This window comes from Gobio gobio, assembly GCF_949357685.1.
Source record: "Gobio gobio genome assembly, chromosome: 4".
NCBI classification, from domain to species: Eukaryota; Metazoa; Chordata; class Actinopteri; order Cypriniformes; family Gobionidae; genus Gobio; species Gobio gobio.
In genome coordinates, this window is record NC_137100.1 from 50,193,947 (window position 1) to 50,218,447 (window position 24,501).

The window sequence follows — 24,501 nt, forward strand, 5'->3', positions numbered from 1 at the left end:
CCATTCAGTTCATATTTAACATTTTTACAGTCAAATATCCATACGTGAAGTGAACTACGCTGTAAAATATCGCCCTCTGCTGGTGAGTGAAGGCGTAGGCCTACATGCTGGTTAGAATTAGATTATGGCCTTGTTCGGAGCCAAATACTGCTTTGGTAATGCATATAATAATGCAAATAATACACCTACTATTGCCAATTATTTTATAAAATGTTTTTTGAGTGCTTTTTGTAATACCATCCATCAAATGTTTCTATTCGCCGTGTTAGAGCCATTTTAATTTTTCTGAGTTGACTATTGGAATTAGAGTATAATATTTGTCTGTTTATTTAGAAGGTGAAACTTCTATCTACCTTTTTGTCATTTCTTTGAGCTGAATAGTAGTGTTGCACTTGCACACCACCACTGTCACTGCACAAAATAACCATAGCGAGTAAAAGAATAACACCTGTAGGGTCCTGCTTAAAGGGATTTAGTAGTCAGCCTAAGGTGCCTGTCAGTAAACACACAAACAGTTTTCGGGGTGCTTTGTCGATTGTATTTTGCTTTTCTCTTTGGATAAAAACTTAGATGGAAATAAATGAATTATACTTACCTCAAGCTTGTTGACTGGATACCGGCTGGCAAAAGTTGAAAACTGTTTACTCACTGGAAACCAAGCTTGCCAATGATGTAATGGAGAAAACCAAGCAGATAGCCGGTCTAAAGGATCTTGTAAACTTCCTTGAGAAGGAGGTGAGAACAAGTTCAGACCCCCTGTTTGGTAATATTCAGGATAATCAAGGAGGAAGAAAGCATAGTAATGCTGAATCAAGATTCTCCTTAACAACAGTATCACCTAGCTATTCAAATCCATTTCCCAGGCAACACAGAAAATACTAGTATCATAGATAGACAGAAATGAAATATCCTATATTATTCTTCATGTCCATATTGAACGGGGAGTCATGTAAAACAATTGATTAAATTGTCAATGCTTTAAAATGCAGCAGCATGAGAAGAAAGTGGAATTTTCTGTTTCGGATGTCTTATGAGGGGACATGGTTGCAGAAAACAAAACAAAAAAGGATGACGTGAAATCTTCCAACAAACACATCCTGCTCTCCTGCATATATCTATGGTTGATAAAGAGAAAAGCAGTTCTCACAATTCAAATACAAGAACAAAACTAGCCAATGTATTGGTGAAGTTTTTAATATTTTATTGACAGTTGCAATGGAAACATTTTAAGCAGCAATCTTTTCTGTTGATTGGTTGACAAAAAAACACCTGCAGCCTAAGAGCAATAAATCACCCTGGTAACAAGAGCTTTGTATATGATAAGAACCACCTTCATATTTATCAGAAGATCCATGTTCTTGTATATCAAAACAATTTAGATTATCTCTAAGTGTAAGATCAGAATGAAGAATTCTTCCAAAGCAGCTGGGGACATGTCATATTGCTTCAGTGCAGCATATTGCCACATGAATAAAAAATAAACTGAATATAGACCTCAAAAACAACTAAGGCACTGCCTAAAAGTGCAGGGCTATTTAAAACGGTGTACATTCTGGGTAAATACTGTTCAGAAATAAAGGGAAAACATTAATCCCAGAAGATGTTTTTTTAAGTCTCATTCTATTTAAGAATTCTTCAAAATAATACTGCGAAAATTCAAATGCCTCAAAAAACAACAAAAGTCTTTCATTTAAAAAAAGCTTAAAATAAGAATAGGATTAAAACCTAACCTAGAAATACAGTTTGATATTTTCTATTTCTCTTCAGTGAAAAGGCACAAACAGGGAGCGGCCACAAACCTGCAGCAGTGAGAAACTATAACTAAAGGAATTAGCAACAGGGATCTCTCTCACTCTCACACACACACACACACACACACACACACACACACACACACACACACACACACACACACACACACACACACACACACGCTATTTTTGCTCTTGTGGGCTGCCGGTATTGGCAGAGTGGTTGATGGGGAGCAGGTAGCCATGATCTTAGGCATGTGTTTTAATCTATACTGTAGATGTTTTATTAGAAAGGCACATAGATACAATGTTATAGCAATAGCTAGGCTATTGCACCATCACAATGGCACTGTGCAGTTTGATACATCAACTATACCGGTTTGAATTACAGTCTTGGCACACTGGCACGTCTCTCTGGAGTGCTTTCGGAGTCTATCCTACCACTGGAAATCAATTCCTACTGAAATCCCGGTTTTACGGAATAAAAACCCTTTAGTTCAGTTAATCAGCAAACTGTTAATGTTTTCCAATATAAAAAAAGCTACATCTAGGTCAAAACACAAAGCAAAAAAACAATTCTCCCTTATCATAATGCAGTACCCCCACAACACTCCTGAATTAAAGGGATCTTTGAATTGTGCAGCATTATTCTATATTTGGCATTATTTTCTCTTGGAGTGGTGAATTGTTGGTACTGTAGTTCCTCTGCAGGCATGATGCAAAAGGCAGGCTGTAGCTCCCCCTGTTGGCTGACTGTGGTACATTTACATGCACTCGAACTCGTCGATTCGCTGTTTGGTGTTTCCAGAGCGGATCTGACGAAGCGTCTTGTATTTGTCGCGCCCTGCTCGTACATTATCTGCGTGGATGATGTCGTTCTGGGTCTTCTTGGTGTCATCACGAGCGTTAGCAAGCTCAGAAGTAAGAGCCTGTGGGAAAAAAGAATTTTCTTTTTTTTTTTTTTTGAAAGTAAATTTATTTAAGGTAAAGCCTTTATCGCAGTGGTTCTCAAACCTGTTCTGGAGTACCACCAGCCCTGCACATTTTGCATGTCTCCCTCATCTATCAAACCTGATTCAACTCATGAGCTCATTAGTAGAGAATGCAAGACCTGAAATGGGCATGTCAGATATAGGGTGACGGATATGTGCAGGGCTGGTCACTCCAGGACAGGTTTGAGAACCACTACTTTATTGTATGAGGTCCACTGTTTACTGTAGTGAAAAAGTGCAGCTTGGACATTCTGCAAGATAACTCCTTTTGTGCTCCACACAAACATCAGACCAGTTTTGGAATGACATGAGGACAAATGAATGATGAAAGGAGTGTTATCTTTGTGTGATCGATCCCTTTAAATAATGTGTTTGTGAAATATTTCTCTCACCAGCAGATGTTTCTGCACTCGTTCGTTCTTCTCAGCCTCCGTCATGCGCTCCTCCTCGCTCCTGTCTTTATAAGCTGCCGCGGAGGTGAGTTCGGCGGAGGCCTCTGCACTGCTATCATCCTCATCGTTGTCGTTTTCACTGTGCATTGGCTCTTGGACATGGGTTGACATGACTTTGTTCTTCAGCTCCTCTTTAGTCTTCTCCAGGTCCTCCTGCACCTGAGTGGCCTGCAAAAGACACCACACTGCATTAACAAAATTCACCTCATGATATTATTTTGGAAATTAGCCAACATTGTGATAATATTTAGAGTGCATTTTGGTCATTAAAGAATGTGCTTTTAATCACAAGAATGAGACTATCATAATCACGGATCATTTCAACAACCTCTTGGCTAACAGAAAAGGCAGAGTCAATTTGTCTGCAACGGTTTTAGAAGTTTAAGTCAGTCTAAGAAGTATCTTATGCTCACCAAGTCTGCATTTTATCTGATCATAAAAACAGTAATATTATGAAAATGGTATTTATTCCTGTGATGGCAAAGCTGAATTTTCAGCATCATTACTCCAGTCTTCAGTGTCACATGATCCTTCAGAAATCATTCTAATTATTATCAATGTTGAAAACATTTGTGCTGCTTAATAATGTTTGTGGAAACCATGATACATTTTTATAATATTACAAAAGTCTTTACTTTTGACCAAATAAAGCATTGTGAATGATATTCTTGACAAAACGAAAATATTCTCAAGGCTGCAAAATATCTTAAGTTATACATCCAGCTTAGCAATGTCCTGAATGTGATAAATCACATCCCTTCTACATGTATGTATGCATGTATGTATGCATGTATGTATGTATGTATGTATGGTAAACTTCTGTAAGGTGCCTGCTGACAATTGACCATGTTTACCTTAATTTGCCACTCTGATGCTTCATCCTCTTTCTTCTTTTTGGCATCTTCAAGCAGGGAGATCTTAGAAGTCAACTCTGCCAGTTCAGTGGCCTGTATAAACACACACACACACACACACTCTCTCAGAGTTGCATGGGAACAGGATTTAATTGTGGGTGTCCTACACTCTGTGGTTGGATGTTTGGTTCTCATGGAAACTTCAGAATGGTAGTTTGGGTACCATGGTTACAACTGTAACCTACTGCATGGGTTGTATAGGTGATATTGTGAGGTTGTCATGGTGACTAGAATTGTGCTGTCATGGTGGCTGCCAATGTGTAGCTTGGTTGACACAGTAACTGACCAGATGCTCCTGGTTCTTCATCTGACTCTCAGACTGCTGCAGCAGAGCTGTTTTGGCCTCCTCTGCCAGACGGCGCTCTCGTTCCAGGCGATCTGCCTCCTCATGAGCACGTTTACGCTCCTGATCCAACTCCAGCGCCCTGCGGGTCTGCTCCTCCAGCTCTGCACACACAAAATAATGAGTGCTTATTGATCGTTAATGACTAAATAAAAGGTTATAAACAGCAGTTTTGCTCCATCTCACCCTGCTGAGCTTTTCTTGTCTGTTCCTCTATCACTTTGAGTCTCTCCATCAGCTCTTCCTTTTCTTTTTCAATCTTTTCTTTCTCCTTCTCAGCCTGCTCTCTCTTCTTACGTTCATCTTCCAACATGGCCCTGCAACATTAATGTGTGTGTGTGTGTGTGTGTGTGTGTATGTGTGTGTGTGTGTGAGGGTGAAAGACACAAACAGACAGATGCATTAGAAGAGGAATGTGTCCTTCCTGTCATTGTGAACAGTGAACTAATCTAAAAATACAACCATCCATTTATCAACTTAACACACATTCACACACAAATGTAAGTATAAACACTATAAATTATCTCAAAGTGTAGGCTAGCTCCTTATGTACCTGATAAATATTTCATACAATCATAATTAGTGGTGTTTCGATTGTGAAATAATGATTCAGTGCTTTGAGTCTGAACAAGACCGTAAACTGAATGTTCATGAACAAACTAAAAAAAAAGTTTGTCATTTTTCAACAGAAGTGGGCGCTAATTGAAACATTTGCTTTTAAGGAAAAAGCTTTAATAGCTTTAATGTATGAAGAATGCAGATAATGTTAACGGAGGTTGTATATTCACTGAAGTGTAAGTGTACCTTATATATATTTTTTCTTAAACTTTTTCCTTTATTGCTCTAGGCAGACGAAAGGCATATTTTTTTTCTTTTTGTTTTTAGTTTTTTTTGTTCAAAGGCTCTCAGGGATTTATGCATTTATTGTAATTTTATTTACATTTACTTTTTTTTCTTATTTGTTTATTTACTTTTTCTTATTACTATTCAAAGCAAATGTTATGAACAATGTTTCATTTATTTAAAAAATTTCAATAAAACCAGTTAAAAAAAACTAAATAAAAAGTTTGTGAATGAAATTAACAAACAAGGAATGTGTGTTAATTTAGTCAATCAAGTCAATAATGTTTAACAGGGAAAAATGGGCTGGAATTCTCCCAATTTATAAATGTGTAAACATTTTAATAAAAGACAATATGACTTGATTTGGTCTAGAATGACAGAGTTTGTGAATTAATGTGTTGAATCAAAGTTATTTCTAAAAGGAAAAAGAATCTGAACTGGTTGCCACCTATTGGTGTAATGATGTTACGCACAAAAATAGTCACAATGAATCAGTGGGTACATCTGAAATTCTTTTGGTGAGCAGAATCAAAATATTAAAGACACTGTTAAGAATCTAAAATCACCACAATCTAGACCAAAATCAGAGCCTCTGTGTGGTGTTTCTCTGTCTCTCTGTCTTCCTCTCACCTTTCCATCTTCTTGTGGTTTTTCTCCTCCTTGGCCTGTGCCTTCATCTGCTGGACCTCAATGGTGTCAGGTTTACGGCGTCTCATATAAAGCTCATGGTTCCCCATGCACAGGGCCAGAATCCTCTTATTAATGCGTAAACGCTGGGCATAGAACACAAAGTCCTGAGGGGAAAGAGAGAAAACATTAAATACCTACTTCCTATGATGCTGTGTACATAAACAGCTCCCTAAGTTTAGGAACAGAGCCAAAGAAAGCCAAGGGGAGGAAGTGAGGGATCAGGAGCAACAGGAAAAATTGAAGAATGAAATAAAAAGGAGGCATGTCCACATGCAAACTCTTATTTCTATCCATGATGGTGTGACCAAGAGAAACGTGCAGCTTCAATGGAAAGTCTTTGGTGTATTCTGTGATTTCACCATCCTCAAATCACACCGTGAAACATTACAACACTTCACAGCTTTGCAATAACAGCATTCCTCTTGTCTACACCCTGTTTGCAGAAGAATTCGACAGAAACTGTGATAACTCAGACAGCAGGAAAATCATGTTTGACATACCGGGGCTTTTTTATCAATGGGTTTGATGACAAATTTCTTATCGTTGAAAGAAATGTTCCTGATCTCACTCCAGGGGAAACCAATTTTAGGTGTCATCCTAAAAAGAGAAGAGGTGAGTCAGTTTTTGGCACAGTAATAAATGTCACTTTCCATAATTAGGGTACAAGATGACAAACTTTTTTTTTTTGTATAAATGCAAGCACTAAACAAAAAAATGAATGTCAAGCTCGTGAGGACAAACTAAACATTATCATTTTATTTTCTATTAATTGTACTTTTTGCTGAACTATGTTACTAAAATTGGGGAAATATCTAAATACAAGAGAGTTTAAAACTCTGATGTGTTTGATTTTGTAAAAACATTAAAATTAAAAAAATTTATAATGTTTACGATTAAATCAGTGACACTACTGTTTTGGTTTTTTAAGTTTTGGGGTTTGTAAGATTTTTAGGTAACACTTTAAAATGACTCATTTGTTAACATTAGTTAAGGTATTAACTAAAATGAAAACAATGAGCAATACATTTATCACAGTATTCATTAATGTTAGTTAATAAAAATGCAGCTCATTGTTTGTTCATGTTCGTTCACAGTGCATTAACTAATGTTAAATACAACTTTTGATTTGAATAATGTATTAATACTTAATTTTGTAAATTAACATAAAGATATAAATGCTGTAGAAGTATTGTTCATTCTTAGTTCATGTTAACTAAAGTAGTTAACTAATGAAACCTTATTGTAAAGTGTTACAGATTTTTTTTTTATGTTTTGAAAAGTCTGCATGTCTGAATTTACCATGGCTGCATTTATTTGATTAAAAATATATTATTGTGAAATATTATTACAATTTAAAATAACTGTGTTCTATTTGAATACGTTTTTAAATATTTAAAATCTAAATTTTACTCAGCATTACTCCAGTCTACAGTGTCACATGCTCCTTCAGAAATCATTTGAATATGCTGATTTAGAAGAAACATTTATTATAATATTAATCACTGTTGAAAATAGTTGTTCTACTTAATATTTTTGTGAAAATTGATACATTCTTTGATAAATAGAAAATTCAAATTACTCTTACTTCTGATCAATTTAATGCATCCTCCTGTGAATAGAAGTATTAATTTCTTTAGAAAAACTACCCCAACTTTTACATAAATATGTTTTGCACCATTTATTTTAATATAATTTTTTTGTTACAATACAAGTCTTAACTGTCACTTTTGTTTAAATCAAATGCACCTTTGCTAAATAAAAGTATTCATTTCTTTAAAAAACAAATTCTTGCTGAACTTTTATATTGCAGTGCATTTCTTTTACCAAATATATTTGACACGTTTCAAAATCATTCATTTGTTTATATGTTATGAATGTTAAATGTATCAGTACTTGTCAGTCTGCTCGTAGATGTTGAGTCCCAGGGCGTCCACACCCAGCCACAGCTCTGATCCTTTCTTATTCTTAATACTGAAGTAATTCACACCGTACATCTCTAGATCCTGAGCTATCTTCAGATATTCCATCATCGAGTCCTCTCTGAAACACACACACAGATACACATTATTAATCTGTCTGGTGTGTGTGAATGGCAGGGTCACTGCAGTCAGTGATAAAAGCAAGAGCGCATTCCATTGGCTGTACCTCAACATGCCCTTGTGCTCCTCATGCCAGACCTGAATTCTTTCCTCCCATTGCTCCTTATTCAGCTTGTGCTGTTCCAGAACTCTGCGGAGAAAAGAAACGATTACACACACATGCTCACATTTAGAATCTCAAACACTTTCTTAAGTTCTTTGGCTGATACTTTCTAACCAAAACATTGTTAAGAACTAAGTGATGGCAATATACCTTATCGGGTTAGAGGCCATATTGAAATTAACAGATGAAAACAAGGCTGTGAGGGACAGACGTACAGTCTTTACAATGGCACACACTGCATAAAGATCCTAGATTTTCACAATTATCAACGGTTTTATGGAGTTGGTCAACTGAATTTTTTTTCCTGCTACAGCTGAACAGTCGGATTGTTGTTAAACAACAGTACAATACATTGAACGCACTTATTCTATCCTGCACAGCCTCATTTTCATTCCTGTCAAAAATTAAATATGGCGCTTCCACGAATCAGGTCAATTGCTTTAAGGCTACACAAGACTCTATGGCCCCATTTTCTCACAGAAAAACCCCTTTTATCACTGTAAAGTGACGTCACTGACAAATAATAATTAATTAATAATAAACAATGTTTAAAAAATTATAATCGTCAGCTATATTCATTATTGATTTTAGTTCATTTGCAGTCCTAGTACAAATAAAGTTATTATAGATCACTCTTGGTGCATTTCAATATCATGGTGAATAAAAGTTAAAGGGTTAGTTCACCCAAAAATGAAATTTATGTCATTAATTACCCACCCTCATGTCGTTCCAAACCCATAAGACCTTCGTCCATCTTCGGAACACAAATAAAGATATTTCTGATGAAATCCGAGAGCTCTCAAGACAGCAATTTAATGAACACTTTCAAGGCCCAGAAAGATAGTAAAACATCGTTAAAATTGTCCATGTGACTACAGTGGATCAACCTTAATTTTATGAAGCGAAAAGTATACTATGTGCGCAAAAAACAAACAAAAATAACTTTATTCAACTATTTTTTCTCGTCTATGTCTCGGAGTCTTCTGCGCAGTTTACGTTAGCCACTGCGTCAGCTTCACACGCATGCGTCGTGGTGCTCACATGAACCAATTAGTACTTCGGCCAATGGTAAGCCAGCATAACTCTGACGTAACTCGGAAGCACTGCCCTGTATTTACTACGTCAACAGCATAGGAGACTGACACAGACGTGAAGAAATTGTTGAATAAAGTCATTCTTTTTGTTGTTTTCGCGCACAATAAATATTCTCGATGCTTCATAAAACTGAGGACTATTTTAATTTTTTACTACCTTTCTGGGCCTTGAAAGTGTTAATTACATTGCCGTCTATGGAGGGGTCAGAGAGCTCTCTGATTTCATCGAAGATGAACGAAGGTCTTGCGGGTCTGGAACAAGATTAACAACAGAATTTTCCTTTTTGGGTGAACTAACCCTTTAAATAATGGTGCAATAGTGCCATGCAATATTTTAGTTTAGTAAATGAGATCTGTTTTTCAGAATTTGTCTGTAGGAGTCAGTGGACGTGTAACCACAGGCCAACAAACGGTTAATAAATGAATGAAGACTGACAGGGTTTGAAATTTGACAACACTCACTACACAGAATGCTTGAGATTTAGGTCTTTCATTTTAATATTCTTACCCCCAGTTTCACGAACAAGGCTTAAGATAGTCCCACTGAAAGCAACATATCTTAAAATATGTCACTGCCATTGTTTTGTCTCAAGATGCACACCAGTAAAGTGTTTTTCTAAAGCATGTTTATAAAAACTACTTAAATGTCCTAATTGAACTAAGGCCTAATCCGGGCTTAATCTAAGCCCTGTCTGTGACACCGGGCCATTAGATTTTAATTTTACTTGACTGCACTGACACTTTTGGATGAGAACTGAACTGGATGATGACATCACTGTTTTCTACAGAGCTGCTTTATAGCTGAATTGAACATTTCATAATTGATTAACTTTACAGTTATTGAACGTGCCATTCCTTATATTAAATAATTTCATGTTTAGTGATGATCTGGAGAAACACTGCATACACCTCATAAGAAAACAGATCGGAATCTACCGGAATCCACCCACTCTGGTAAAGCAACAGTCGACACTGGCACTAAAATACCTGCGTATACACACCTCTGTGGGAGCAGTTTCTCACTGGACAGGTATCCAGGAGAGTGAACATCTTTGTTGTAGTCAGCGTATTTGGCCTGCACTGCATAAGATGCCAGCAACACTGCAGTCTCCGGGGGGCAGTAGATATCATCGTTCAGGATCCCTTCTTTCACCTGAAACAAACCAACAATGGGAAGGTTTTAAAGCAAGGAATGCTTTAATGTTGGCCTGTACTGCAAGCAGACCTGCTGGTTCAATTCCTTCACTGACCACCAGATTGTGCAATATCACTTTACAAGACCCAACATTCATTCCATCCACTCTAATTGAAATACATTCTGTGTCATGTTTAACCTTCCTTAGACAGTACAGTTATGCACACATGTAAAGAGACACGCATGCACACACACCTGGAGGAAGAAGAGTCTTTGAGTCGCCTCTTGAATCAGCTCCTCTGAAACGTCTTCAGGGTAAAACTTTGCTCTGAATTTAAACAGCAAAGGACTCTCCTTGCGGACGTCTTGAGCCGTAACCTAGACAAAGAAATAAACAAGAATCACTTTTGGCTTAATCATTAATTCCACCGGCCTGTCAGCATCCTTTCATTGCCTTTCCATGTCATTTTTTTTATTTTTATAAATGTCACTTTCTTTGATGCACACGTGATAAAACTATTGACATATGCATTCGAAAATTGGAAGTCTGAAAAGGCTGAGGACTGCGGGTTTCACTAGAAAGTGCTAATGAGCTAAATTTTGTCAGCAGCATTACTGATGAAATTTATTCGTTGACAGTGAATTTTTTTGTCAACAATAATGAAGAGGAAAAATTACAAGATTATGAGAATTAAACTTATTTTAAATGAAAATGTAATTACATTTGAATTCCAGTGTGCCGTTGTGAATAACAATGGTCTAAACACAAGCACAAGTTTTAGTTTCTAAAACACAGCATTCACAACACATTAACTTCTTAAAAAGTTTTGAATACTTTTGTAAACCTATCATATACTGCATTTTATAAGCTAATGTAAACACAAGGACACATGTTCACATGTTGTAATTTGTTAAATGTTGAAGATGGTTAAACTTTTTTTTTAATTGTTGGAAAGTATGACACATTTGCATAATTTATGCACATTATGATCAACCTAAAGGTTATTTTTGCTGACTAAACTATGCCAATCAAATCACAAGATGAAATCCTGACATTGGGGGGGGGGGGGGGGTACATATATATTAAAAATAATTAACCCAGGTGCTAATAGGCAGGCATAAACGCATACCTTCTTGTTGAGTTTAAGCCAGGTGGAAAAGCCTTTGGTGTCCTGGTATTGCAGTCCAAAAAACCACACCTCCCTTAACCCGATGGTTTTCACAACCTATAAAACAGATACACATATCTTAAACACCATGATTAAACAAACAGACATATTAAATCAAATAACATTTTCGCACATCCATAGTCCATGCATCCACTCAAAGATTTTACAAGTTCATAGGATGTGGAAAAGAGAAGACTTCTTGCTTGAAAAAAGGCTCCGTACACACTGTCAGTTTTTAGGACTGACGACCGCATTTACTCACAGGTGTGCCTCGAAATGTCCTGTTCACACAGCAACGTCTTGAATACGGTCTGTATGAACGTGCAACGGTAATCAAGCCCGCATTCTCTTACCAGTAACCAAAGAGGCCGTGATCAAACTAATATCAAAGATAGTGACGTCCATAAAACTGCAAAGTCTTATCACTTTTGATACGACAAAAGTCCAATCGAGCTGCAAGTTCATCCATCAAATCGTCATTGTCCGAAAGCAAAGCAGCTTTTATATCTGGGTGGAGAGTTGAGCATTTGAGTCGTGCGTAGAAAGCAAAACTGATGTGAGCAGAACTGTGACTGGATCTAGAACCTGCAGATGTCACACAGTTCATATCTCCATCGCTGTAACTTACCAGAAGCGAAACCACACAAGAAAACCCGCAACACACAGTAGACACGTGTTAGTGCAGCGCAGAGCGGCTCTCTTGCACGGTTCACACAGCGCAGGTTTTCCGAGAATGTGGTTGAAAGCCCTAAAAATGTACAGGTGGGAGTTCGGTTATAGAACGCAGTTGTCACTCCCGTAAATAACTGAACGGTGTGTGAACGTAACCATATTAAGGACTCAAATGGGTTTATCAAACAGGACTGACAATCGTATTCTGCTGCTGTGTGAACATGGCCAAAGAGACTCAAATTCCTCTTCATGGACATGGAAAAAGGGGAAATACAGCTGGGGCTGTATGATATTTTTAATATTCAATATAGTTGTACTAATTGTTCTGACTATTTTATATTAAAAAAAAAAATTTAAAGACTAGTTTCCCAATCCTTAACAACAGAGTTTTTAATAGCGTATCGGATTGAACCTTCAGTAAGAACCACCAGCACCTCCATTAGGCCAAATGTTCAGGGATTTAATCACTGACATGTGTTTTAGCTTTAAAGCAGGAATGAAATGCTCAAGAGATGCTATGAATGTAATGACATATGCAGAGAAGACACACGTTATTCCCGGTCAAGAGGATGTGCGAGACGGAGAGAGCGATGGAAAATGTGTGGTATTGGGAAATGCTGGCTCACTACTGTACCGTTCAAAACTGTAATGTGTCTGAAAATGATGCAAGTTAAACAGAGACAGAGAAAGAAAGACACTGAGAGAAAGAGAGAGAGTGATGAGTAGATGTGGAGAAAAGGAAAATAATGGAGAGGAGGCAGCTGTGTTTATATATGATTTGTAAAGCGAGAATGACGCTTCTTGCTGTCTCTCGAATATAATGTCATGCTGTCTGCTCTGCTGGATGGTTAGTAGCAGAAAGGTTTTAGGACAATTAACAGGAAGTTGAATACACTACTAGGACACACATACACTTCTATTCAAAACAACCACACACAAAAGTACCACAGAGACTCAAAAAATAAAATAAAAAAATACCAGTAATTCTGCAGTAAAAGTTTAACCTCAATTTCATGTCAGTGCTCTGACTGACCGATAGGCTGTTGCTATTCACACACATTCACTTTTTGGATGAAGCGGCTATGTTGATGACATATATACACACAATAAAAGTATTCATTCCTTTAAATGAAAAACCTTACTGACCCCAAACTTTTGAGTGGCAGCATACAGTCAGCCTTAAGAGAATGTAAACAGATGGAACAAATTATTAGATGCGTGTAAAAAATATTGAATTTGTGCACTAGGCAGTGTACATGCAGCAATAGACCTTTATTGCCGACTGTTCATTTGTCTTGATTAAATACTTGCCCAAACATTATAATGTGATTGAGAAACTACAAAAATAATTGAAATACACTTGAAGGCCATTGCTGTCATTTCATTTGATAATATTTGTTTTTTACAGAGCCGACAATCGAATAATCGCGATTAAATCGCATCCAAAATAAAAGTTTGTGTTTACATAATATGCGTGTACTGTGTATAATTATTAGGCATATATATATATATATATAAATAAATGTTGTAACATTTAATTTAAATTTTTTTTATGCATAAAATATGATGAGTATTGTGAAATTTCAGTGGTACTGGTATTGTCTTCTAAAGCTTTGGTATCATGTCAACCCGAATCCTTTTAATCCTAAACCCTGCTGAAAAAAAAAATTGGACTTAACCTACACAACTGCCTGAAGGATGAATGGTGTGTGAGGGTGTGTGTGTGTGTGCGGGTGTGTGTGTGCACGTGTGCAAGAGAGAGAGAGCGAGAGAGAGCGCGCGAGCGATTAAAGGTTGTTCAGGAACAAAGCATCCTATTATCAAGTTTAAGAAAGAGCGACTTCATGGATGTGATGGACAGAGTGACTAAGAGTGAGGAAGAGGTTACTGTACAGAATACAGCAGAAGAAGCTGAGTCAGATAGAGGAAGGGTGGGAAAAGGAAGAATTTCCTCACAAGAAAGATTTTTAGTTCTTAAACCAAACAACACACACACACACACACACACACACACACACACTGTTTATCTGACACTGTCTTAACCTAGTTTCCACTGCCAGAAAACATGTCTGTTCATAACTGAAAGTGAAATATTCACAGGCATTTAATGTACAATTATGATGAACCAATGAGATCTCAATGTGGACAGGGCTACCAAGAAGAAAGAAAGTTCTTAAATTTCAAAAGAAAAAAGTTAATACACACACACACACACACACACACCTGGTCAAATAACTGTTTCCCTGTAGTGCTGGGTTGGATGGCAAACTCCAGCTCAGCATCCATCGTAGTCACACGAACACTGATCTAAAAAAAACAAAAACAAAAACAAAACATGTTTATTACTGAATGAATTAATGCAGACAGAAAGACAGATGGAATGCCAACAGACAGGAGATATAGAACATAGCACATTCCATTTACAGTTTACATTTTTGGGGTTTACTTTTATTCAACAAGGATGCATTACATTGATCAAAAGGCATTTATGAAATTTAGGATGTTACAACAGATTTTGGTTTCAAATAAATGCTGTTCCTTTTAACTTTCAATTGATATCAAATGAAATATTTATATTAATATTATGTTAAGCAGCACAACCATTTTCAACTGTGATTATGATGAGAAATGTTTCTTGATCACCAAGTCAGCATATTACATTACAGTGATTTCTCATTTTCTTTGCACTATATTTTGTTGATTAAATGCACCGTTTATTGTGCATAAGAGAAGAGATTTCCCCATCTAACAACCCCAGTAGTGTATAATACAATAAAAAGTCACTCCCTAAATACATTCAAACGAAAATACAAGTTTATTGACCACAAAATCGTAATTGTTTAATTGATTCATATTTAATGTCGACGGATGAGAAATGAAAATAATTACATCCCTCTTTTTGATGGACAGCTCAAACATTTTTAATAGCTAAAAAAAAAAGCTTAAATCCTAGTCATAGAGTACTCTAAAAGAGGCATTATGTGTCTGTGTGTACTAAGATGTATGTGAGCGTGCCTGTTTATGTGTATGATGTGCGTGTGTTTTTGAAAGTGTAAATCTGTGCTCCAAAGTGGGGCTTGCTATTTTAACATGATTGATTGTGCCCTGGAAGTCTGGATAAGATAAAAACAATAGAAGGAAACCGCAAGAGGGACGAATGGAAAAAGATATCCCCCCTTTCTTCTCTCTCACCCCATCCCCACAGGATGCAGATTACCACACCTTCAGTAACCATGGACACACATTAAGCAATGCGCCTCACTTCTTCTCACTATACAATTACAACCAATCAGAGCACACCTGACACCTCCTATTAATAACATCAGTGTGAGGAATCCTTCTCAGTACAATGCAGTTTGTGTCTAATTCACAATCATCCAAGTAAAGTCAGCCAATTGTTATTTCACTCTTAAAAAAAATTAATAGAACAAATAGGTCAAAATATCTCTTAGTCTGATTGATGTGGTCCACATAAAGCTCTTCTACTGGACTAAAGACTTTTAACCGGCTTTGTCTGTGTGTGCAAGGGATAAATAGCTCAATTTAGGCACAGCTCAGCCGTAATATCCTGCTTTATCTAGCAGCTGTCTGTGAGGCAGACCATGTGTTGAGACTCTTTAAGCACAACATACATTTGCACATCAATGAAGCACGACATTGATTCTAGTGCGTCCAGTAAACGACCGTGACAAAGAAAAGGACAAATGAGATTTGATAGCTACAGCAGAGACCAGTATTTTCAGTGAAAAGTGGAAATACTGGTTCTAAAAAAGAAAAGTTCTATACTAGGACTTCAGAAGACTTTGAATATAGTGCAAGAGTCATACGGACTACTTGTATTGGTGTTTTTTTACCATACTATTCTCACTACTAAATTAAAAATGATTTGGTATGTCTTCCAAAAAAAAAAAAAAAAAAAAAAAAAAAAAATTGGATATTACTGTCAGCTATTTATAAAACAGTTGTCAAATATTAAGTGTTTAGTAATTTAGATCTTGCCTCACAATCTTTCACCAATCAAACTGAAGCATCAAATTTGGATTCGGCTTTTCTTGATTTGATTCACCAAACTAATCATTTTATCATTCTCAAGCACTGTTAGACCGCTGAGGCAGACCAACCGAGATGTTATGTTTTCAATAATTTTTGCCATCCTACCAACTTACAGTGCAATGTGTAGCGAGGTTCAGCAGAGCAGCAATTTGACCATATAATTATTGGGTCCCTCTCATTGTCAATGGTGTTCTTGGCTTGCTTTACATCCACATATTCCTGTACTAATGCCACAAACATCCACAAAGTCTCCTTACTAATATCCACAAAGTCCCTCATTCCTTCATATCCACCCACTCCCTCATATCTACCTACTTAACTATGCACACTAGTCTTTGAAGCTGTATTTCTACACACAACTTCATATTTCACATATTCTTATTTTATCATAGCCACACACTAAGTTGTTATCTCTATTAAATGTCAGATGTTTTTGGTGCTTCAGAATATTATAACTGACCATTAGGCATTCAGAACAGAATTGTGAAACAAGAGCAGGTTGTGAAACCGCATGTTTGAAACCCAGGTGTCTATTGTGTGGTAGTAATGGAAACTGTGGTATTTGTTGGTAGCTATAGTATGAGGGGATTAATTTGGTGTGTGTGTGTGTGAGAGAGAGAGAGTGAGAGAATATGCCAGTTCTGTTTCACAGGCTTACATCAGCTAGTTTGAAACAGAAAGAGAACAAGCAGAGCTTTCCCAACAACTGGATGACTTTTCTGCCCTTTCCTCTTCCACTTCTCTTAGGGTCTAGGAGAGTTCTTTTCAAAACACAAGCCTCTACATAACACATAGATGTCTCTCTCTGCCATTATTGGCAGGTGTGTGTGTGTGTGTGTGTGTGTGTGTGTGTGTGTGTGTGCGCGCATGTGTCTGTATGTCAGTAAGTGTGAAACAGTATATCGGTCGGTTAATGGATTCTCTCAATCCTGAGGTGGATTCACAGAATAAAAATAGTTCATGGCTTCACGAAAGAGGAACTAAAAATACATAGTTCTGCCTGGTCAGGGTGTGTGTGTGTGTGTGTGATGGGTGTGGTCTTCACAGTGGACCCGCCAGAGGTTCTATTCTTAGAACAATCACCCTGCCTTTACTCAGATGCACACACACACACACACTAAAGAATAGGCTAAACATAGTATTTGCACTTTTAAAAAGAAACAGGAAAAAAGAAGCGAATTTCAATACAGTGAACATTGCATCCATGTTCTAAAACGTAGTTCAAGTGACAAAAAGTAATCCAAGATGGTTGACAGAGAAATGTAGAGTAAAAAGTAATTGCTGAAAAATATAGAAGACATCGTTAGAATTTGAAAATTATTTTATCCAATATTTGTGTGCTACATACACACATTTATGCCTATTGCAGTATCAGGTTATTAGATTTAACAACATGCTAACTTCGAACACTATAGCGTGCAACGAAAATAAAAATCCCATTTATTTTAATACCTCCATAGGGGAATTGATTTTGAACTTGTAAACTTTTAAGGCTGTTCAATCGATAGTTTATGCTTACGTAAAAGCCATCAGCCAGCATTAATGCAACTTATTTTTCCAAATATTGTTTTTAACAGCCAAATTCCTTGTGAAAAACTACATTACCCATGATTTTTCCAACAATCAGAGAATAGCGGCAAGTTAATGGCTCCAAAAAACCTCTGCAGTGACCATTCACTCCCATGAAGTAAAGTGAATTATGTAGATATGTGTATGTGTTTGCAATAAAAATATACTGTTTCTATATACAAAGTCAACATCTTAAATCAATGGTTTTATATTTATCCATCATTTTTATTTTTTTTCGTGTTTTTGGGGATTTTAGTTTTTCCCCTCATTAAAAGACTTGAATTAATATTTTTGTCTGATTTTCTTTTTTTCTTGCTTTGAATCACAGTTTGTAATTCTGCGATTAACCTTATAGTTGGTTAGTTCAGTTCATGGCTTATAGGTTTTTACTGAAGACTTTTTTAAAAATCCCCATGGGAAAATTAAATTGGTAAAATACTTCCAGAACCAAGACTGCTGAAAACGCACTGTTGCATTCTTTTGAGCAGCACATTTTCTGTGACATGCAAAGTTGTTGCTAGATAATTAAAGTGTTTCAAATTGTGAGGGTATAATTCGGTTGCCTTAAGATAGCAATCTCTACAGTAGACAGCAAGGCTGCTCACTATGGTTGGCATCACTTAATGTGCAAGTTACTTTGGCAAGTAGCAAAAACGCTAATCGTGAGCTATGTTTGCCAATTCTTGGCTCTGTCAATGACTCCTATTTCTCAAACAAACACCAATATCAATTAGCAAGCCCACACACTGAATCTTAACACTTGAAACCAGAACAAGCAACAAAATCGAATTACTCCACTGAAAAGGCTAATTAGAGCAAATATTTTAACTAACTGGCACAAGCTCATTCACAAAACATTAATATATTGAAGAGAACACTGCACAAGTTTCACAGTTTCTATCCCATTTACACACAGTCTCTAGGCCTGAAAAAACATGGACAAAATGGCTGCTGTTTCTATCAGGCAGACAAGAGGAGATTAAAAAAAAAGCTAATATCCTCTGTATATTTGTGCGTTTGTTTAACTGTTACCCTCAGTTAACTGACACCACAAACTGACTATGGTGGAGAAAGTCAAACGCTCACTCCCTCTCCCTCGTTTGGCTGTGCGATTTAAGATAATGACTCTACAACACTTCCCCTAAAAAAAACTGAGACAGCAGAATCGGTGTGCATCTGTGGTCAATCCTCATCTGACCTTCTATATATGCACATCTGCTCACACGTTTGTCCATGGCTAAAATGGAAACGTGATCGAAGACATCAATAACATGCTGTCGATACTTAGCTTAACTAGCATGCAATATAAGAAAACTAGCAAGAACATGTAGCTTCACTGCACTTGCACCATCATTTCTCCCATTATGAAAATGTTTAAATCTATGTCAACTGCATACATTTATTTTTCTAGCACTTTCTTTGCTAGAGTGAGTCCGTCACAAACTGTAAAACAACAGCATAAACAACATTTATACGAATAGTAGAAATTAAAGAACAATCATTCAACAGGAACTGTTCAGAACTTCCATATTGCAGAGAACAGAAATATTTACATGAATTATTAGACCAACACTGCAATGCATTTACACAAACATATTATCAGGAACTTCCAATGCTGAAATAAAATAGAAACGCACATAGCCTCAGTAACTAAATCCAATGTAAATTTAGGTGGATAATGATTTTGAAATCAAACTACTTCATTTTAACAATGGGCTATCCTGCAAAAACACATTTAAAAAGACACTCCATATGGTTAAATAATCGAGGTCCTTAACTCTACACCAAAGGCTTTTGCCGGTAAATGAATACAGCTCATTTACTCTGAAGTGGAAGTTCTTTAAAAAATAAAATGCACAAACTGGTGTCAGTTTTTTTTCTGCATTTACATAATAGAGCTATACAAATTATATTGCTCAAAGCTGTAAAGCTTTTCATATGACAGAAACCACTTGCAAATTTACTTAACCATTTTAATTCAACAATCTATTTATACTGCTTTACTTTACACACATTCAGTTCAACTCACATTAGGTGATGCTGCAGTTTTCCTCCATCGAGATGTGAACTGTTCAACAAATTCTAGAACTTTCCCCTCAAACCCCCCTGGAGCTTTACCTTATTAAAGAGCATTCATCTGAATGTGTATGTGTGTGTGTGTGTGTGTGCAGTTAATCCATCCACTTTGAACATACCAGAGACCTCCAAACCCTTCTGACTTCATGATTTGGTTCTTTAGAATTTGATCATTTAAGCAGTTTATTTAAGTCATTATTGCCTGTAATTGCAGGTTCTGGATAATCTCTATGGTTCTAAATCAGATAAAAGACTTATAGTCTGGACATTCGACTGTACCAAATCATATTTGTGTACTTTTGTCAACCTACACTTCAAATATAGGATGGCAAAGAGGATATGGCCAAGTACGATCCAGAAAACATGCACTAAAAAGGATGCAGATTGCAAATACAATCTACCATTCTCTTTTATTCAGCAAGGAGGCATTTGATTTTTCATAAGTGACAAGAAAGACATTTATCATGTTAGAAAAGATTTCCATTTCAAATAAATGCTGTTCTTTTGGACTTTCTATTAGTCAAAGAACCCTGAAAAAACATTAAACAAAACAGCTGTAATGTTTTCAAAATTGATAATTTCCTAAGCACAAAAAAGCACATAATAAGGATTTCATGTGACACTAAAGACTGGCTGTTGAAAATGTATCTATGCCATTGCATGAATAAATTACATTTAAAAATACATTACAATAGAAAAGTGATCTTAAATTTAATAACATTTCACATTATTACCGTTTACTGTATTTTTGATCAAATAAATGCAGCCTTGATGACAGAACACTTTTTTCAAAAATATATTTTTTTAAATCATAGGCTACCAACCCCAACTTTTTAAATGGTACTGTACAAACTTCTGATTCAAATAACAGATCTGGCTATAAAAAAAAACTGTAAAAAAGTTTGCACATAAAAAGAATTGCACATAGATTTTAGTGATAAGTTGACCTTTCAGCCCCTCACTTCTCACCTGCACACTCCTTGTGACCTGAACCTACAGAGGTCACAAAACTCCCACTCAGTACACTGAGAGGAACTGATGACTAGAGATAAATGCATATGTGTGAAAGGAAAGAGAGAGAGGAGTGTGTTGATTCTAAAAGAGGCCATTTTAGTATATTAGCAGTAATACACAGCTGCATTCTGGGCAGCAGAAATCTGCAGTGGAAAAGGGGCCCAAGCTCACTACACAAAGCTGTGTGTGTGAGGGTGTATGTGCGCGCACGCCGTAGTTCTGTGAAACTCCAAATAAGGTACTGAGCGGCAGCGTCAAGCCTAGCTGGCCCCGAACAGGAAACGTTCAAACAGGAAGTGATGTAAGCACAGTGTAAGCACAGAAACCTTGAGTCATTATCGGAAAGAGACACTTGGACTTGGTAGGAGTCTACAATAACGGGCAAAAAAAGTTTTGACTCATTTTGCAGTCCAATACGATTCCATATCGAGATCCAAATCTCAACAAATGTATCCGATGTACCCAACGACAAGAGAAACACACTTACGGTGTCATGCATCTAATCTGTTCTTTCAGCCTAAACACCTCTGATATTATATCCGGTTAACGTCTATATTCACACTCAGCTGAGTTTCCCTTCACTCCGAACATGACAGATAAAAAGGAAACTATCTATTGTGTTAGGACGGGATAGAGCTATTTTGAAAATCTTTACATTTAATTAAGCTTAACCACAATATCTGCACTCAAATGTCTAATCCTGCCATGTAAACATGCTTCACAGGCATTAAAGTCTCATGAATCTTTAATTCATACAGTCTCATGTACATCAATTACGAACCTGTTGAGCCATATATATTATGTTTCTTAACACTTTATAATAACCTTCATCAATAAGTCATTATCTAATGTTTTAATGATTGAAACTGTCTGTGTGGATGCACAAAAAGGGCCAATAATCTAATTCTGTTTCAGTTCATTAGCCTGTTTAAAAAGATTATTTTTGACATTTAGTAATTTCCGTGGTACTTTTCGAAGAATCGTACGGTACAAGCCCTGAGACCAGAGCACATGTCCATGGTACTTTTTTGTCAGGGGTTATTTTGAATATTTGCGATATATGACTCATGCTACTAGTGTATAACTAATTACTCTGAAACACTGAAATGCATTTCATGGAGGGGGAAAAGTGCTAAATGCAAAACTTAGGCTATTTAAAGATGTGTGCCTCTATCCTACTGTTGGTCTGTGGTCTAAAATAAAATCTTTACCTAAACAATGATTCATTAATTGTGAGGTGTAACCAAAAAACAGGGACTCATGCAGTTCTCTTCTCTATTTGAGTGAGCACCACGCCTTGGCATGGAAAAATGTCTAAGATTGTGCCATGAGCTTGTCTGGACCTCCCTAGTGACAGAGGAGCTCCAAAAATGCTGGACCAGCCGCTTCTGACACGCCTCATATTTTTAGTCCCAAATCACTTATCAAGCAGATAAAAAACAAGCCATTACGTGGCAGGACAGAGGCTTTAATATCACCATGAAATTAAAATTGACAATTCTATTTCTAATATAATTCTAAACTCTGACAATATTCCAGTATTTATTATAAAGGTTTTATCCATCATAATTTAACTCATATGCCCTCATATCCTTTAATCAAAATAAATCCCTCACATTTCTTCTCTTCTTTGATGACATGTTTATTGGCGCGAGGGCAGGACAACCCGTCACTCACATGAGATCACAGCAATATCAAACCATAACTATTCAAAGATCCAATCATTTTAAATTCGACTATCTTAAATTCATGTCAACTTTAAAATGACAGGCTGTCTCGCTCTTGTGCCGGTAAACACGTCAGAGAAGAGATGAAGTTGCAAGAGGAAGGGAAAATTAATCTAAAAACAAAATGTATTTATAATAAACACTGCAAAAATTGTCAATTTTGTTTGTAACGATTTTAAAATGAACTAAACACGTGAATAGGTTTAAATTAATCTTTTAAGTGAACAAACTGGTCTCATTCACTTTCTTCTTTCATGCTTCTCTGGTTCTAAAAGAGAGCCATAGGCCTACAACAAATACTTAGTTGAACCACGTGGTAACGTTTAAAGAAGGCTGACCACAAATCACAAATGACCACAGACATTAACTAAATTTGTTGTTTTTGATCATTTAAGCCTGTCCCTTATGATAACATGTTTATTTCATTTTTTAAATGAGAGGACAATAAATCTCGTTCCTAAATCTCTTAGCAGATGTGTAGGCACTCAAACTTTACTAAAAGATAATATGACTTGTATGAATAAGGAATCGGTTGAAATGTGACTCACAAAAGACGTTCTAGTTGCCACCTACTGGCGTAATGATGCATCCTGTGAACGAATTTGAAAAATCTTTGTGTGTGTGTGATATAGTGAATGCATTTAAAAGATTCAAGTGACTGGGATGAATCGTCAATTACCAAAATCCTCATCACCGCTGGACGCGGTCTATTCAAAGCAACTTTCATGGAAAGCCAATCGGATTTGGGTAGGGAGGAGAAAGGGGGTTACAGGTTGTCACCGAGTAACGGTTCAGCCCCTATACAACACAAAACGCCTCTGCCAGAGAGGTCTATAAAAGGGTTTAGGGGGAAAACATGCTAACTCCACAGGTCTGGACGATTGCTAATAAAATACAACGTACAGCGAAAGTATTAGAGAACCCGTCTTTTTTCATTTGCAACACAATTCATTCTTCGGTGCGCTCCGGTCGGATGAACGACCGTCATTGTCCAAATAATGAATTCTTGCCATAAATAGAGCTAGCGTTTGGCCTAACGTACTGCTCAGCCGCGGGATATGGCAGGCAAAAAAAGGCAGCCAGAGAAAGACCATCCTCGCCCCTTTCGAGCGCCTACGCGTCGCTACTGTCTCCCGTTTCACCAAAAATGCGCAGCTTTTAAAAACACTATGAAATCTCTTCCCCGTTTTGTTTGCTACAGTACAAGCTCTAAACAATGGCTTCCATTTCCCATGAGTACTCACCGTTTTCGGCATTTTGTCTGTTTTTTTTTGTCTCTTCTCTCACGGATGTGTCACAAACCGAACTGATAAAATGAAGTCAGCAAAAAGCCAAACTTTTTCCCATCGGCTGATGTCCACGCGCAAGAGTGAACAACCGTCACCGCCCGTGTGGAAAAGCTTCCCCTGAAACCTGTTCCAGATCCCGAAGACAAAGTTTCACTTTTCACTGCGTCTTTGTCGCTCAGAGAAGTACTGGTGGTCCTAGAGTCGATTTCCTGCTAACGGAACTGAGTTTTGAAAACCACACCCAGCCCAGCCGATGAAGGCACACCAAAGCGCGTTTGACTAAACTCCGCCCGGATTCGCACAGGCCCCGTTATACGAGATACGCTCACGCTGCTGCTTTGTGTGCCACCGAGACGCCAGGGCTCGAACGCGCGCGCTCTGGGAATGCGAGGTGGGGGTATCCCACACAATTCCAACAGTGACGTAATTTTTCCCAGAAATTCCAAGCTCGTCTTGGTTTCCTCTGTCGAATGGGACGGGAAATGCGTTTCACTTGAGGAACAGCTAGAGTTTATA

At 37.1% G+C, this 24,501-nt stretch overlaps 1 protein-coding gene across 1 annotated transcript; it reads right to left on the reverse strand.

Annotated features, from left to right (window-relative positions):
- Positions 1-1,178: 1,178 nt before the first annotated feature.
- msna (moesin a) lies at positions 1,179-24,365 on the reverse strand. The gene is made up of 14 exons (XM_079815312.1): positions 23,941-24,365; positions 14,481-14,564; positions 11,547-11,642; positions 10,672-10,794; positions 10,283-10,434; positions 8,131-8,214; positions 7,879-8,025; positions 6,486-6,582; positions 5,926-6,089; positions 4,639-4,769; positions 4,396-4,556; positions 4,050-4,142; positions 3,136-3,363; positions 1,179-2,680 (listed from the first exon to the last, which is right to left on the reverse strand). Exons 1-14 carry the CDS (start codon positions 23,950-23,952, stop codon positions 2,516-2,518), a joined length of 1,737 nt encoding a protein of 578 aa, XP_079671438.1. The 5' UTR covers positions 23,953-24,365; the 3' UTR covers positions 1,179-2,515.
- Positions 24,366-24,501: the final 136 nt, after the last annotated feature.

Excerpts from the sequence above, each read along its gene's own strand:
- msna (XM_079815312.1), bottom strand. Across the intron at positions 4,557-4,638 it reads GACAAGAAAAGCTCAGCAGG|AGCTGGAGGAGCAGACCCGC; the intron begins GTGAGATGGAGC and ends TTGTGTGTGCAG. Across the intron at positions 3,364-4,049 it reads CATCAGAGTGGCAAATTAAG|GCCACTCAGGTGCAGGAGGA; the intron begins GTAAACATGGTC and ends TGTCTTTTGCAG.